The 15,333-nt window shown below is 34.3% G+C and overlaps 1 protein-coding gene across 1 annotated transcript in view; it reads left to right on the top strand.

The window, feature by feature from the left end:
• The window catches only part of fndc3bb (fibronectin type III domain containing 3Bb), a 71,191-nt gene that overhangs the window by 33,512 nt on the left and 22,346 nt on the right, over window positions 1–15,333 (top strand). Inside the window, exons 4-13 of the mRNA XM_016274271.1 lie at window positions 711–787; window positions 2,853–3,084; window positions 4,215–4,493; window positions 7,767–7,825; window positions 10,928–11,070; window positions 11,350–11,409; window positions 11,765–11,903; window positions 12,468–12,521; window positions 13,091–13,215; window positions 14,596–14,770. Of these exons, the coding sequence (XP_016129757.1) occupies window positions 711–787; window positions 2,853–3,084; window positions 4,215–4,493; window positions 7,767–7,825; window positions 10,928–11,070; window positions 11,350–11,409; window positions 11,765–11,903; window positions 12,468–12,521; window positions 13,091–13,215; window positions 14,596–14,770 (1,343 nt within the window). The remainder of the gene's footprint in view (window positions 1–710; window positions 788–2,852; window positions 3,085–4,214; window positions 4,494–7,766; window positions 7,826–10,927; window positions 11,071–11,349; window positions 11,410–11,764; window positions 11,904–12,467; window positions 12,522–13,090; window positions 13,216–14,595; window positions 14,771–15,333) is intronic.

Raw genomic sequence — 15,333 nt, 5'->3', positions numbered from 1 at the left:
CACCTTCATAATCATGACATGACACATGTCATGAATATGAAGGAGGTTTTATGCATGTTTATGACAACTGTCATTAAGTGTCATTCGCTCAGTTATGTCATTTTTAATGCAAAGATGACATTATTTGACCTAACCCTAACCTAACCCTACCCCTACCCTTACCCCTAACCATAGCCCATAACAAAGACATCTCAAACAATGTCATATATGAGTGAATGACAGTTAATGACAGCTGTCATAAACATGCATAAAAAAACCTTCATATTCATGACATGTGTCATGTCATGATTATGAAGGTGTCATGTCAGTCTTATGCACACCCATTCAAGTAAAGTGTAACCGAGTACTGTATATATGCGGATAAAGATGGATATAATATATCCTTTAAATATGTTGCTGGGTGATAATATAGATATGATATATGATATAAACAATTGTGCAGTTGAGATTTCCTACGTATATAGTATATATCGCTTGAATAGAATACAATGAAGAGAATGCAATTGGTAGCTTTGCGATTAACTTGTGTAATTCCATCGCTTAAGCATATACGTGTCTTATTACCAATGCATTCCTGTTTTTCTGCTGTTTTCTCATAGCCCCTGGAATTTTCTTTGCTTAGCCTTGCATTATGTGATGGAATGAGGGGGCGGAGTCAACATTGTGTTACTGTTTGATTGACAGCTTTCTTCTCTTTTTTTCTGCCTCAGGGCCTGCTGAAGTTCCCATGATGTCACCGAATGGTTCCATTCCACCAATCCACGTTCCTCCTGGTTACGTCTCCCAGGTAACCGTCAGGAATGGGTCAGGGCCATGCGTCGGGGTGGCGAAACCTCTCTCGCACAATGAGGATGTGATTTCACCCCTCATAGGCGAATATCCCTTTCTTGGAAACATGTTTACAAAGTGTGATTCTAGTATGCAGCAGCCAAACAAACAACAGAAGAACAGGCACAAAATTCCAAGTTGTTCATCTTAAGGAACGGTGTCAGGCCAGAGTTTGCTAAAGGTCGGCGGCAGTGACCTTTCAGTAGAAAGGTCAAAAACTCTTGCAGAGAGGGCAGGAAAAAGGGTTTGAGTTGTGGGTGTAATAAATCAGTGGGAGGGTTATAATGGCACAAAGGTCACTCGTGTAAATATGATTCATTAGTGCATTCCACCCGAATGTGAAGGACAGGACCTGCACACCAGTTTCTCTCTTTGAACTTCTCAACAAGATGGAAGCGTTTTAGCACAAGTGCATCAAAATGAAGTGATGATAATGCTCGTTATGTGTGTAATTGTTGCTCTGTTGCCTCAGAAAATGATGGGAAATGTCGTTTTATTGCACAAGCATGTGGCCTCATAAATGGCAGTTTTTTTTATCTCTACATAAAAACATATGTAACAGTCAACATACAATATCGTTCAAAAGTTTTTTGGTTGTTTTTTTAAAATAGATTTTTATGTTAGATTTTTTTATTAAGATTTATTTATGCTAATTAAAGACATCTCCTATTCTCACCCAGGCTTCATTTATTTGATCAAAACTACAGTAGAAACATTAATATTGTAAAATATCATTACAAATAAAAAATGATTGTAATTAAAAAATTTATTTAAGTTTATTATAAGTCACTTTTGATTAATTGAATGCATCTATGCTCCATAAATGTAGTATTTACTTTCCAAAATAAAAATCTTACTGACCCCAGATTTTTTAATTGTATTTAAACACATTACCTAATAAATAATAATGTGCCATACCATGATACTATTTATGAGTTAATTACCTGTCCAGATATGCTTGAGTTGTATAGAATCATAGTTTCACAGTGTCTTGACATTATGATTTAAGATTAATTTTTTAATATTAGTGAATAAATCCAGAAACTGAGTTTGTAGACCTCTGAGATTAATTAATACAATTAATACTTGATTTAAAAAATACTAAATATTAAAATGAACATATTAACAATTTCACATCAACAGTTAGAGCTAAACTTGATAAAACTATTTAAAAAATGAATTTGTTGATGTGAGCAATTGCTGGTTCTCCTGAAATCACTATGATGTTAAATTTTTTGCTTAATTTATAAGCACAAATGAACATTTGACATAATCTGTCTTTGCACGTGGCAGAATACGCAAACTCAAACATAAATTTGTGCTTGTTTTCCCCACATGTCAGTATTTATCTCTGGACAAAGCTTTCCCTCTGGTTTAAAATGGAAAAGCTAGTTGGTATTGGACATAATTATTAATTATAAATATTGAGTGAACACTTTGTAAAAAAAATTGTATACTGTTTGCCAGAAAACACCCCTCATCACTGCATCTTCAATCATTTAAATGCACATTGCATCAGTTACGAACTAAAAAATATGAACTTCCCAGGGGGGCTTGAAGGTACATGCTGTGTAAGTGTTTTAATAGCTCACTGCTTGAACCAAGAACATGCTGATTTTCCTGCAGTAAAAGCATTTTTGGTAACGAACAGTTTTCTGCTGTCGTCAATAACCTCCTCTTTAACCTTGGGTGACCAAGCAGGTCAGCGTGGGTTATAAGTTGAGGACAGTGAGTTGGTTTTCCCATGTGAACTGTACCAGCAGATCTGTGATTCCTGTAAGCATCTTCCGTGCATGCATTCCTCCAGTGGAATGTACTTGATGGCCGTTCCATTAGAAGGCCTTGTTTACTTTTGCATTCCTGCCCTTTGTTTAAAGTGGCACTGAACATCTGTGGTTGCCTCGTAACTGCTGGCACGTTAGATCCGGTGTTGTTTGTCGGGTGGGGCACTAATGACTGACATCAGAGGGCCTGTGAGGTTGGGAATTGTTTGGTATGACGTCTGTGGATGTTTGTATTTTCAGGTTCTGGAGGACAACACGGGCATGCGGAGGGTTGTGGTCACACCTCATTCTGAATGTTACCCTCCGAATTACTCTCCGGCTCTGTCCCCGAGCCACCACATTCACCCGCCGTACCTGACGCACCCACACTTTATTCCGGCTTCACATACGTCATATTATCCCCCAGTCAGCCCCGGTGACGTGCCCCCACACCAGTTCTATCAGCACCGACTGCCACCCATCTTTCCGGAAGGTAAGCTTCATAGTCCACTGTAGACTAAAGGTCCTGGTCTTATTCACTTATTTGAACACATACTTCAGTGAGGATGGGCAACCGTCTCTTTGTACTGAATCATAACACTGTCCTAACCAAGCTCAACATGAAAGCGAAATATCACACAAAGCTATGAAAACACAACACAACCAATCTGAACATTCATTACCAGTGAAAAGTTGGGACATGCTTAACTGAATATTTCTTGTGCTTTTAAGGAACTATTTTCTTATTGAATATGATTGAAATCCTTTTTGTAGACTGATAGATATTTTAAACTAAATATGAAATATAATAAATATATATATATATATAAAATCTGTGAATTGCTAAATTTTCATTTATTTTCATTTGTGTGGTGAGATATACAGTACTGAATAAAATTACTTTTGTGGACAAATATAAATTGTATGTTGAATATAAAATGTTATTAATATTAAATATATACTGTATTTTATAATATTATTTATGTAAAGGTAATTTGATTTATTTGACATTTTTGTCGTCATGTGTATACTGAATATGAACTAAATATGTACTGAATACGAAATATATAATTATATAAAATTATTTTAAATATATGAATTTATTTTCTGTACTAAAATTTTAAATAATATGTATGCACATTGCTGCACAAAATTGGATTTGTAGACAAGTACAAATTGTGTAGTGAATATAAAAATATATTACATTTTATATATTATAACATTTAAGACTTTTTTTACACATTACATCTTTTTTATATATTATAACATTTTTATAACATTTTTTTTATTAAACTACATTTTAAATATTTTAAAATATTTTAATTTTTTTAAAAACATAAGAAAATTAACCTAAAATAGTTTGAGTAATATATTAAGTTTTGATTTATTTAACATTATTGTGCTTATGTATACACAACGCTGCTTAAAACACTTTTGTAGACTAGAATATAAATTGTATATACTGAATTTTGTAAACTAAATTTTAAAATACAGTATAAAGTATATCAGTAATTATGTTTTACATAAATATGTTGCTTTGTTTAACATTTTTGTGCTCATGTGTATGCAACGCATTTGCTTTCTACTTTCCATAGTGTAATTACGATCTTTGTCTTATCTCAGAGATCATCCCGCTGTATAACATCTCCACTTTCATGGGTCATGAGGAGTACTGTAAACCTCCACCCAAGAAGCTCAAACAGCCGGTGGAGCGTACAAGTCTAAGTCAGGTGACCAGCCCGCTGTCCAACAGCTACAAGAACACCACGGCCTGCACCACCACTGCTAATGGCTATGGCAAGAGCCACAGCAGCCCTGGAGGAGGAGGAGGAAGCCCTGGCAACAAGAGGCCAGATCGAAGAGCCAGAGGAAGCCCCAAACACTCAGACACTGAGCCACAGGGTGAGCTAAGTCGAATTTAAAACACCTCTAATTTAAGAGATATCTTGCTGATTTTGTTCTCATGTCTCTGTCGTATTTTCATACATGTGGCAACAGCTGAGAGCAAAAACAAAGGATACTTCCAGTGTCAGCTGGACTCAAAGAGAAGCAGTCAGAGTCAACAATCTTGTCCACAAGCTGTTGACTTTAAAGTCTCATTTCCATGAAGCTTTATGGGTCCTTACCTCTAAGCCTTTGTTTTGAGCTGTTATATCAGTGTCCTTAGTGTGACACATACACATTGGATAAACAGTATATAGTGTGAGTGTGAATGTAGAAGAGTGCCCACTACTGGTGCAATACAGTCAGTCGCTTGAATGAAATAGGCTGGGAATAGCATACTAAAAGTACTATTACTGCTGCTGGAGTGTATAGTTGTGCGGTACTGTTCAAATGTTTGGGGTCAGTAATATTTCTATTTCTAATAAATGCTCTTCTTTTGAACTAATCAATCATTGATCAATGAATCCTGCAAAAAAAAAAATCACAGTTTCCACAAAAATATTAAGAAGCACAACTGTTCCCAACACTGATAATAATAAAAAATTTTACTTGAGCACCAAATCATAATATTATAATTATTTTACCATATACGTTTCTCAAAAAAATTTCTTTATTTATATAATTATTTATAAAATTTCATTCTTGGCTTATTTGATAAAACTGAAAGGTCAGAACTTAATTAATTAATAAAAATAACGATTTATTTCCAAAATGTGTCATTTAAAAAATATATTTTTTAATATATATATATATTTTTTAAATATTGAAATGTTTCTTATTTTTATTTAGTGTCATTTATTACAACAAAACTCTAAATGTTTATCTTTAACTTGTATTAATAGATAAAGATACTATAACAATTCATGTTTAGGCTTTAACTCAATTTTCTGACTGATTTAAAAAAAAGAATCCGTTTAAGGAGTCATTTGTTGAATCATACTATGCTGGTTATGCTATATAGTTGTATGTCTTTTATAGTTTTATTTTGTGTTGCTCAGCCTTTCTCGTCATCTTCATTGCAGCATTTATTTAGCTGTAAGGAAGAATCAGTTCTTGATTTCCAATCTTAGTACACAGTATTTATTTCAAGTATGTAGTATACTATACAGTAAGCTTGAAGAATTCCACATAGTCAAGGATTCCAATAAGGGATGTGGCTGTACTGGGATCAGATGGTGGATGAATGTGGAACACATGTTGCATGAGATGCAGTAGATTCCATAATTCTCTGTATCATATCATCCTTTCCTTTTCTTTCATCATTCCTTTGAAAACGGCTCACTGTCTCACTGTTTTCCTCTTTGTTCTTGAATGTCTTATCTTACCCTGGTCTTTGTTCTTGTGAACCTTTGGTTCCCATGCCTCTGTGTCTGCGTGTGTTAAAGAGAGAGAGAGAGAGTGTGTGTGTCTGTAATCTATCTGTGGCGAAACCACAGTGCATAATGAGACACAGATCTCTTCCTGTCTGAAGTGACAGCACAAGGCTGGTCCGTGTTAAAATGCATAGGGAAAAGGCACGGCAAATTAAATTAAGAGACGAGAAGAGGAGCTGTTCCTGTGGAGAATGTCTGAGAAGATGCTCAGATCTGGGTGAAATGCATGACACCAGACGTTTAGACTTGGTCTTCAGTCTCCAGCGGTGTTCAGGACTTTGCTGTGGCTTGTCAACAAACTACTCATAATTTCAACTAGTGAAAGCAAGTCTAGCTATGCTTTTGAAAAGTTAGCTAGTTACACTACAGTTCAAAATTATGTGTCTGTTAGATATTTGTTTTATATGTTTTTTAAAAAGAAGTCTCTTATGCTCACCAAGGCTGCAATAATTTCATTAAAAAATACAGTAAAAACAGTAATATTGTGAAATATTATTCAAGTTTAAAATAACTATATTCTAAGTGTAATTTAATCCTGTGATGCAAAGCTGAATTTTCAGCGTCATTGTTCCAGTCTTCAGTGTTACATGATCCCTCAGAAATCATTCTAATATGTTGATTTGCTACTCAAGAGACATGTATTATTATTATCAATGTTGGAAACACATCGTTTTTTTTTGTAAAAATCATAAAACTTGAATGAGAATTCTTAATGAAGAATTTATTTGAAATAGAAATGTCTTTACTGTCGCTTTTGATTCATTTAATGTGTCCCTGCTGAGTGAATTATTAATTTCTTTAAAAGTAAATCATACTGACCCAAAACATTTGAACGATAGTGCTTAAGAACAATTTCTTATTTTTATCAATGTTGAAAACGGCAAAAGGGGATTCTTTGATTAATTGATTAATTAATACATTCATTTGAAGTAAAAAAGTGATATTTTGTAACATTATATAGATGCTTACTGTCAGTTTTTATCAGTTTAATACATGCCTGCTAAATAAATAATTTTCTTTCTGAATTATTTTAAACATATATTTTTTACATTTAATACCACCAATGAAACAAGACAACACTGTAATTTATTGTATCATTTTGCAAAAATATTTTAACAAATATTGAGAAAATATAATTACAATTTAGAAGAAATAACATGCTTTTTTTGTTAAATAGAATGTCAATTTTGAAATAGTTGCAATTATGAGAAAAAGTTATCAGAATTACCTTTTTATTAGTTTATTTATTTTAACATGCAAAGTACTGTATTACAAAAATTAGTGACGTTTATCAGTTTTCTGCTGAAATGTAGTTTGTAAGATCACTTTACTTCTCAAAATTGTTTTCCAACACTATCATGACTCCTTTGAATCCAATGAGTAATTCAAGATCACTTTGACCAGATTTTAATCCATACATGGAGTGGAATCTCTCATTTTTCCACTCTTTTCCCTCTTCCTCTAATAAAATAAAGAATCCAATGAAAACATCCTCTATCTCTAAATCCCAACAACATCTTATTGGGGGAAAACCATGGAGGTCAGTGTGGGGTCATGTTGCCATGACTTCATTGCAGTGATGACTCATTGCAGGAGCCCCTTGGGCCCCATAAGAGCCAGACCTATGAACCTCACTCCCCGACAGACACTTTCCGACCTGGCTCAGGCCCAATCCGGCAGCCCATCCATCAGGACGTCTCTATTGCCTCAGATCTGTATCTCTGTCTAGAGATACTGAATTTATGTTCTCTGTATTTCTTTCTCTATGCAAACAAGCATGAAGATGTTACAGACACACACTCTCTGATTTATGACTGATAGGAGACGGATGGCTACATTTAATGTGTTTTCTGTGCAGATCACGATGTGGACACGAGACGAGTTCAGGCTGTGCCATCAGGAATGGACAAGCCGCAGGTGAGTGATTTTAAATCGTGTCATCTCACAAATCTCCTTTCTGCAGACGGTTCAGCGAATCAAAAATGACCAATGTTGCCAGTTATTGTTTTATTTGTCCTGCAGGATTATTGCTTCACTATAAATATTCTAGAATTTTTCGAAAGCATTACATTACTTTTTTTTTGTTTTGCATTAGGGATATAAACAAACACCAAATGCTAGGTTTTAAACTATTTTAAACATTGTTTGAATGACACCTCAAATCCCGCAGGCTTGTTAAGGAGAGTTATTGTTTTCTCTCTAAACAGATGTGTGAAAATTTGCATGGTGGATGATAAAATTGGTTAGAGAAATCATATAAGCTTGACTTGAGTCTAGGGATCAGATTCATACATCCTTTTTTTCATATTTGTGGAAGGTAATGACTGAAAAGTAGTTTGACCAATAGCGTGCAGGTATTATACATAATCGACCAATCGTGGCGTGCGAGAAGGTGGGATCTACAGAGAATGATCAAAGCAATGCAAATACACACACATACAGTATAATGTAGGAGTAGTGTAGAAAAACATTTTAGGTGATTTGGAAATCCCGACCAGGATATGTATGGCCTGGAAAAAAGGGTGCATTATCATAGATGACTTGGCAACCATCCAGAACACCCTAGAAACCTCATAATAATGTGTTAAACCCATTCTGCATTTAGCAACCACATAAGGACTCCTGAGACATGAGGATTGTAATTGTTTAGAGATGGTCAGAATGAAGCATTTCCCTTTCTGTTCACGAGGGGGCAGCAGCTGTTAATGAATGGCTTAATGGTTCATTGATTGGTCACATCAATATGTTTTTCTCATCTCTGCTACCGATTTCATAATCTTTGTCTCTTTCTTTGAGTGGGAACGCATGTTATATATGCGTTTAAGGTTTTAAATGTGATATTAATATACAGGAGACCAAAAAAGAATATATAGAATACATTGATTATTAAAGAATATACATATATATACAGTGGGGCAAATAAGTATTTGATACACTGCCGATTTTTCAAGTTTTCCCACTTACAAAGAATGGAGAGATCTGTAATTTATATATATATATATATATATATATATATATATATATATAGGTGTGGCATTTAATTAAAGAACACAAAAAGAAGGTTTTGTTAAATTTCAAATTGAAGATTAAAAAGCATTCGGAATTGTTCTAGTTTTCAGATGTAACTGAGACATGTTCATATTTGTGATGAATTGTGAAAACTGTTGTGAAGACTTACAGCAAACGTTTGACCTCTGTCATTGCCAACAAAGGGTATATAACAAAGTATTGAGATGAAATTTTGTTATTGACCAAATACTTATTTTCCACCATAATTTGCAAATAAATTCTTTAAAAATCCTACAGTGTGATTTTCTGGATTTTTTTCCCTCATTTTGTCTCTCATAGTTGAGGTATACCTATGATGAAAATTACAGGCCTCTCTCATCTTTTTAAGTGGGAGAACTTGCACAATTGGTGGCTGACTAAATACTTTTTTTCCCCACTGTATCCACCTTGGGAGCAGTTAGTTATAAGTAATGGCAAAAATGGCTCAGAAAAGTGCAGTTCATTCTGATATAAGGTCTGACATCATTGGCGTAGATGCCATATGGGTTAATGTTTTGCTATCCAGTACATTTTCGTTCATATATTTGAACCCCTTTTTGTGTAAAGATAATAATCGTAATTGCCTTTAATTGTCATGTTCCTCTGACCTAATCAGATACCAGCAAATACACTTTGAAACGTTTAACCCTCTGTTCTATCACAAAGTAGGCACACACTGTTTCTTCAGTGTAGTGATGTTGTTTCTGTTCAAGGTCAGATTGACCCCTGCAGAAACGCACTGTAGAAAATATAATAAAGCAAATTGAAGTAAACAATGGACAGGAGTGTGCCATTACAATGAGTACAGCAGAGAATGTAATGTTAAAAAGAAAATGTTTTATATTTGAGGTCTCTGAGACCCCATGTGTTTCATGGAGAATGTTTGAGGCATGTTATCAAGTATTTTTTAATATATCTTTTAAGAGAATTGTTATTATATTATATTATATAAACCTTTTTTATTATTTTTGTATATTTTTTAGATAATATATTATTAAATTTCTAGATATGTATTTGTTTTAATGTATTTTATACGTATTTTATATTATATATTTTGCGTAGATTGAGTAACTGAACATATACCTTTTTGCCATTTAAGTCTCTTTTTTGTGTGTATTATCAAGATGATAACACGTTTACCTGCTTTTTTGTGCTTTTTTCTGTTATCTCACCCTAAAAAACTCATTTTTATTCTACACAAGAAGCTGTTTCTGCTTTCCTGATTGGTGCTGTGGCATTACAGTTTCATAAATGAAGCATTTTTCAGTGTCTTTCGTCATGATCAGTTCCTGTAATGTTTTACTAATGCAGCCGACGCTTAGATGTTTGTGAAGATACTCCTTATAGCTCTTGCTTTCATTCTTTACTAATACAAAATCACTTGGTTTGAATGCAAAACAGCAAGTGTCAGATAAATAGTCTGGTTTGCTGTGGCTGAAGATGTTTTTGTTTTGTGAATGAGCAGTCGCTCTCCGCTTTGAGCAACTGTGGAGGACATCAGCTGCAGGGTGCTCTGACTGATGCTTCATTCACTGAAGACGAGCCTGCAGTAGCCTTGGCACCCGAATTAAGTACTATTTACAGCTGCCTAGATTTATTGATGTACCAGACATCATAAATAATTGGGAATTACAATTCAAATGGGCCTGCCTTTCAGTCGTCTCACTTTATTTTGAACTTTTAGTCTTCTCTCAGACTCTTCTCTGCAAATTGTTTTGTACTGTCATTCTTGTTGTACAGCCTTTTTATATATGCTAATTAAAAATAAATAAATAAATCTTCAAAATATTTTCAGCAAAATTATTAAAAAACATTATTGTATTGCAAAAAAAAAATATTTTAATGATTTATAAATCATATATATATATATGATTTATTTATTTAAATATTTACTTTTAGATTTGGAGGTTCAATTTAAAGCAGTTATGTTTTGTAATAAAACTTGAATCTGTCTGTATTTTGGGCCCTCAGGTGTCTAACGTACAGTCCCGCTCTGCGCTTGTGTCATGGACGTCTGTTTCTGTATTGGGATCATCAGGACGGGTCCCTTCCTGTGGTTATGAGCTCCAGCTCAAGGACAAGGGCCGAGATGGGAAATACAAGGTTGGGTATAGGTAAGGGCCACTGTTTAGAATCATAATTTTATTGATGTATGTGTTCTGAATCACTAAAGCTATTTGTTTTCATTCGTTAGTATAGTTACATAACATTCTTCCCCGTGCGGTTAGGAAAAAATCCTCATGTAAGTCTGCAGCGTTGCCTTTTTTTTGGTCCCTGGAGCAAAGCATACAGGCTATTATGAATTGATTGGAAAGCTGAAGGAGGTTTTAAAGAATGCTTCACCCATCTACTCCCACAAACAGACTTTCACTCTCAGTCCATCTCTGTTTCAGTGGTGAGGAGCTCCAGTACACCCTCACTGACCTCAGACCAGCCACAGACTATCACGTCAGGTAAGAGTAGTTTCACATTTGCATTTATTCATTTAGCACACACTTTTAACTAAAGCGACTCACAAATGAGGTGAAGCACTCCATTAGCTGGCCACTTTGAATTTTATTTCAAGGAGAGATGAATGGCCTGATGTCCTATTACCATGACTAAATCAAAGATGATGTATGCTAAAAAAGGGATTTGTACTTAAATATGAGAATTTTCTGCATCTGAACGCTTACATTAAACGGCACAGTACTGGCACAGAGTGTTCTTCTTGTAACTACAGTGGATACAGCAATGATTAATTTCAAATGACAATAGCAGATTTTCTGAAATACTCATTGGGAAATTCTCACCATGTGTGTTTTACAGGGTAAGCACAGTGTGTAACTCCGTAAAGGGTCCCAGTTCGGATGCGAGGGCCTTCACTACCCACAGTGCCCCTCCTGATACCCCTCTACCCCCCAGACTGTCCCATCGCACCAAGAGCTCGCTCACATTACAGTGGAAGGTATGTATGACTTAATTGCATTGAATTTTGTATTATTGTGCAGAGTTTCTACAATTATTCATATATCTTAGGTTCAAACTGTATTACTTAGTAATATAGTTTAGTAAAATTAGTTTATGGTGATTTATTAATCACATTCCGCATTTCTTCATGCCAAGAAAAAACCCTTAACTGTAGTAAAAACATTGTAATGCATCACCTCCTGGCAGTAGTCACACATTGTATAATAATTCATTATAAAAATATTTCTTTTTGCTTATTGTCCTTAGTAATGATGGATTTATGTTTTTATATATATATATATATATATATATATATATTTTTTTTTTTTATTTTTAATGTTGCATTTTAAAATATATTCAAATAGAAAACAGCTGTTTTCAATTGTAACAATATTTCACAATATTACTGTTTATACTATGTTTTTTAAATAAATTTAATGCAGCATCGGTGAGCATAAAAGACTTCTTTCAAAAACATTTGAAAAAAACTTAATAACAACAAACTTTTGATTGGAAGTGTATATCTGTTTTTTTTTGTTGTAATTTCTCATTTTAATTTCAGCCCCCTGCGGACAACGGTTCAAAAATCACCAATTATGTTCTAGAATGGGATGAGGTACGTATCACCTCTCTAAATTAATTTGGTTATATCCTACTCGTACTATTCAGTTGATTTTTCTTTCTCTCTAATTTCCTCTCTATTATTTGCCTTCCTTCTTTGCCTGTGATGTTTTTTTCCCTGTCCCCATGGCATGAGATGTTGGACCTGTGGCGACTGAGGCTTTAACCAACTGTTCCGCTTTACGCCATAGCCTGTCTACTTCAGTTATTTTCATTTACCCAAAGCTTTTCTGCCTCATTAAGAGTTCATTAAAACTCCTCATCTGTGGCTGTGCGGCTCCAGAAGTGTCTGAAGATGCTGGCAGCCGTTCTTCCCCACAGAATCCATTCAGAATACCTCTGCATTTAACCTTAATTAAATACCGGCTCCTGTTGTTGTGATAGTTAGCACAGCTTCCAGCAGCAATTTTGTTCTTGTTGTTGTTCTTTTCATTTAAAGAGTGTTCTGTTCTGCCACTGCGTGTGACTGTCGATGTCCTTTTCTCCATGTTTTTAGATGTTTGTGTTGTTTTGTCATCCTATTTGTCATTCCTGACTGTGTCTTTATTCTTGTTTCTTTTTCAGGGGAAGAAAAACAGCATTTTCCGTGAATATTATGTTGGACACCAGCGACACTGCAAAGTAATGAGGTTGTGCCCTGCTGTCGGGTACACGTTTCGAGTGGCAGCACTAAATGATATTGGCACAAGGTTTGTTTATTTGTCTGTCTCCTACAAAAACTGATTTTTTAAAAAATGTTAAATTAAATTATAACCAGTAATTTTAAAATTATAGCCAGTGCTGGGAAGGTTACTTTGGAAATGTAAAAGGTTAAATTGCAAGTTACCCTATTTAAAATGTAATAAGCAGTGTAACTATTACAATTACTTTATTAATATAACTGATTACTTTTTGATGACTTTTCTACATTTCTAATGGATGTTTTCAACTGTTAATCAGTTAATCAACTCTCAGACAGCTTGTAGTCGAAAGCTTTCAGCAGCAATGTGGATTGATATGGGCAGATGTGGCACGCTGCAAATTCAAACAAGAGAAACAAACAAAAGCATCAGAATAGCATCGCTTTACTAAAAGGTCTTTAAATTGCAGGAGGCATCATGCACATAAAAAACAAAGCAACAAATTAATATTATTCAACATATCCTAGCTTTTTACAGAAAATATTCAGATGTGACCCCCTTTGTAATCATTCATAAGTAACTGTAATTTAATTACACATATTTTTCTCAGTAACTGTTAGTGGATTACAGTTACATCTATTTTGTATTATAATTAAGTAAAGCCGTTACATGTAACTAGTTACTCCCCAACACTGATAATACCATATGTTGCTTTAATGAAATTTTATGAAATTTTATTTTTTTATTAATTTAATCAAATATAATTATTTATTTAAAATTTTAAGGTAATATAGTTACGTTACATGTGTTTACTATAGTAATAACATTAAAGTATGCATAATTACAAGCAACTAACCGTAAAACCAAACCCTAACCCTACAGAAAATACATGTGGTTAATTAATATTACAAAGTACTTATTTGTGCTACTACACTGTAAAAATGTAACCTATTATTTTATTTGATTTATTTTAGCAAGATAATTCTGTTATTTTTGAAGTATCTTGGATTACCATCAAAACATCATAGTAAATGAATATAATATTTATTTTAGTTAAGATACCGAGATAAGTTTATCATTTCAAGATACCGCCATAGTACTTATTTTTGAGGTGTAGGTGAAATATTGTGTTTTAAATTGCTTTATGATTTACTGCAAAAAGTCTATATTTATAAATATAACCCAGCCTATGTGCTTTTAGTTGTACGCAATTTAATAGAATTTTGGCCCTGTGGTGTCTTAGTGTTTAATGGTGCAGTAAATGAGAAAATTCTCCTCACTACTCACTGTGAGTGGCGGCTGTGAGTGCTCGGGGAGAAAGTCCAAACAATTTATAACTTTGTGCTTCTCACATGCTTTGATGATACACAGATATGTCGTATAATCTTTATAGGATGGGAAAGGATGGGATTTATGACTGTTCATGAATATAATGTTTTTTTTCTGCAGTGGATTCAGCACAGAAGTCGTCCTCTACACCACAGGAAGTCTCCCGCAGACGTCTTTACCTCCGCGGCTGGTACAGGCAGGTTCGTCCTGGGTTACACTGGAGTGGACGCGACCAAACAGCTGCAGCACTGAGGAGGTTGTCACATACACCCTGGAGATGCAAGATGAGACCAAGGTGTTGAACTCACCCCTACCGCCCCATCCCATAATTCCCTTGTGCAGGAGTTATTATGGCTTTCTGTTGTCATAATATCTACCAAAACTAGATTTTCTCAGTGTTATACACTGGATGTCATGTCTCTTAGCTGTTTTTACAGGTTTTTAGTTAATTGCCCTTGCCCACAGTTGTCAGAGTAAATGGGCTCTTCTGGATCCATGACTAATGCCTGTCGTGTTTCACACCTCAGGCTGATGCGCCACCCAAATATATTGAAGATATTTCATCCACATTATTTTTCATCTTGCTCATTGAGTAATTGTATAATCTTCCCATTTTTAATAAATTAATAAACCACAAAACCAAAAAAAGAAACCACAAAATCTGATAGGAAATATGCTTTTGACATTTAAAATTATATTTATATTTTATATTATATATTATATACATTACATGTAATATCTCTCTTTCTCTCTCTCTCTCTCTCTCTATATATATATATATGCATATATATATATACGTGCATGTGTATATACATATGTGTGTGTGTGTATATGTATGTATATATACAGTATATGTGT

The sequence above is a fragment of the Sinocyclocheilus grahami genome, unplaced genomic scaffold, assembly GCF_001515645.1.
Source record: "Sinocyclocheilus grahami isolate Dianchi unplaced genomic scaffold, SAMN03320097.WGS_v1.1 scaffold85.1, whole genome shotgun sequence".
Taxonomy (NCBI): domain Eukaryota; kingdom Metazoa; phylum Chordata; class Actinopteri; order Cypriniformes; family Cyprinidae; genus Sinocyclocheilus; species Sinocyclocheilus grahami.
This window is presented reverse-complemented; position numbering and strand designations above follow the sequence as displayed.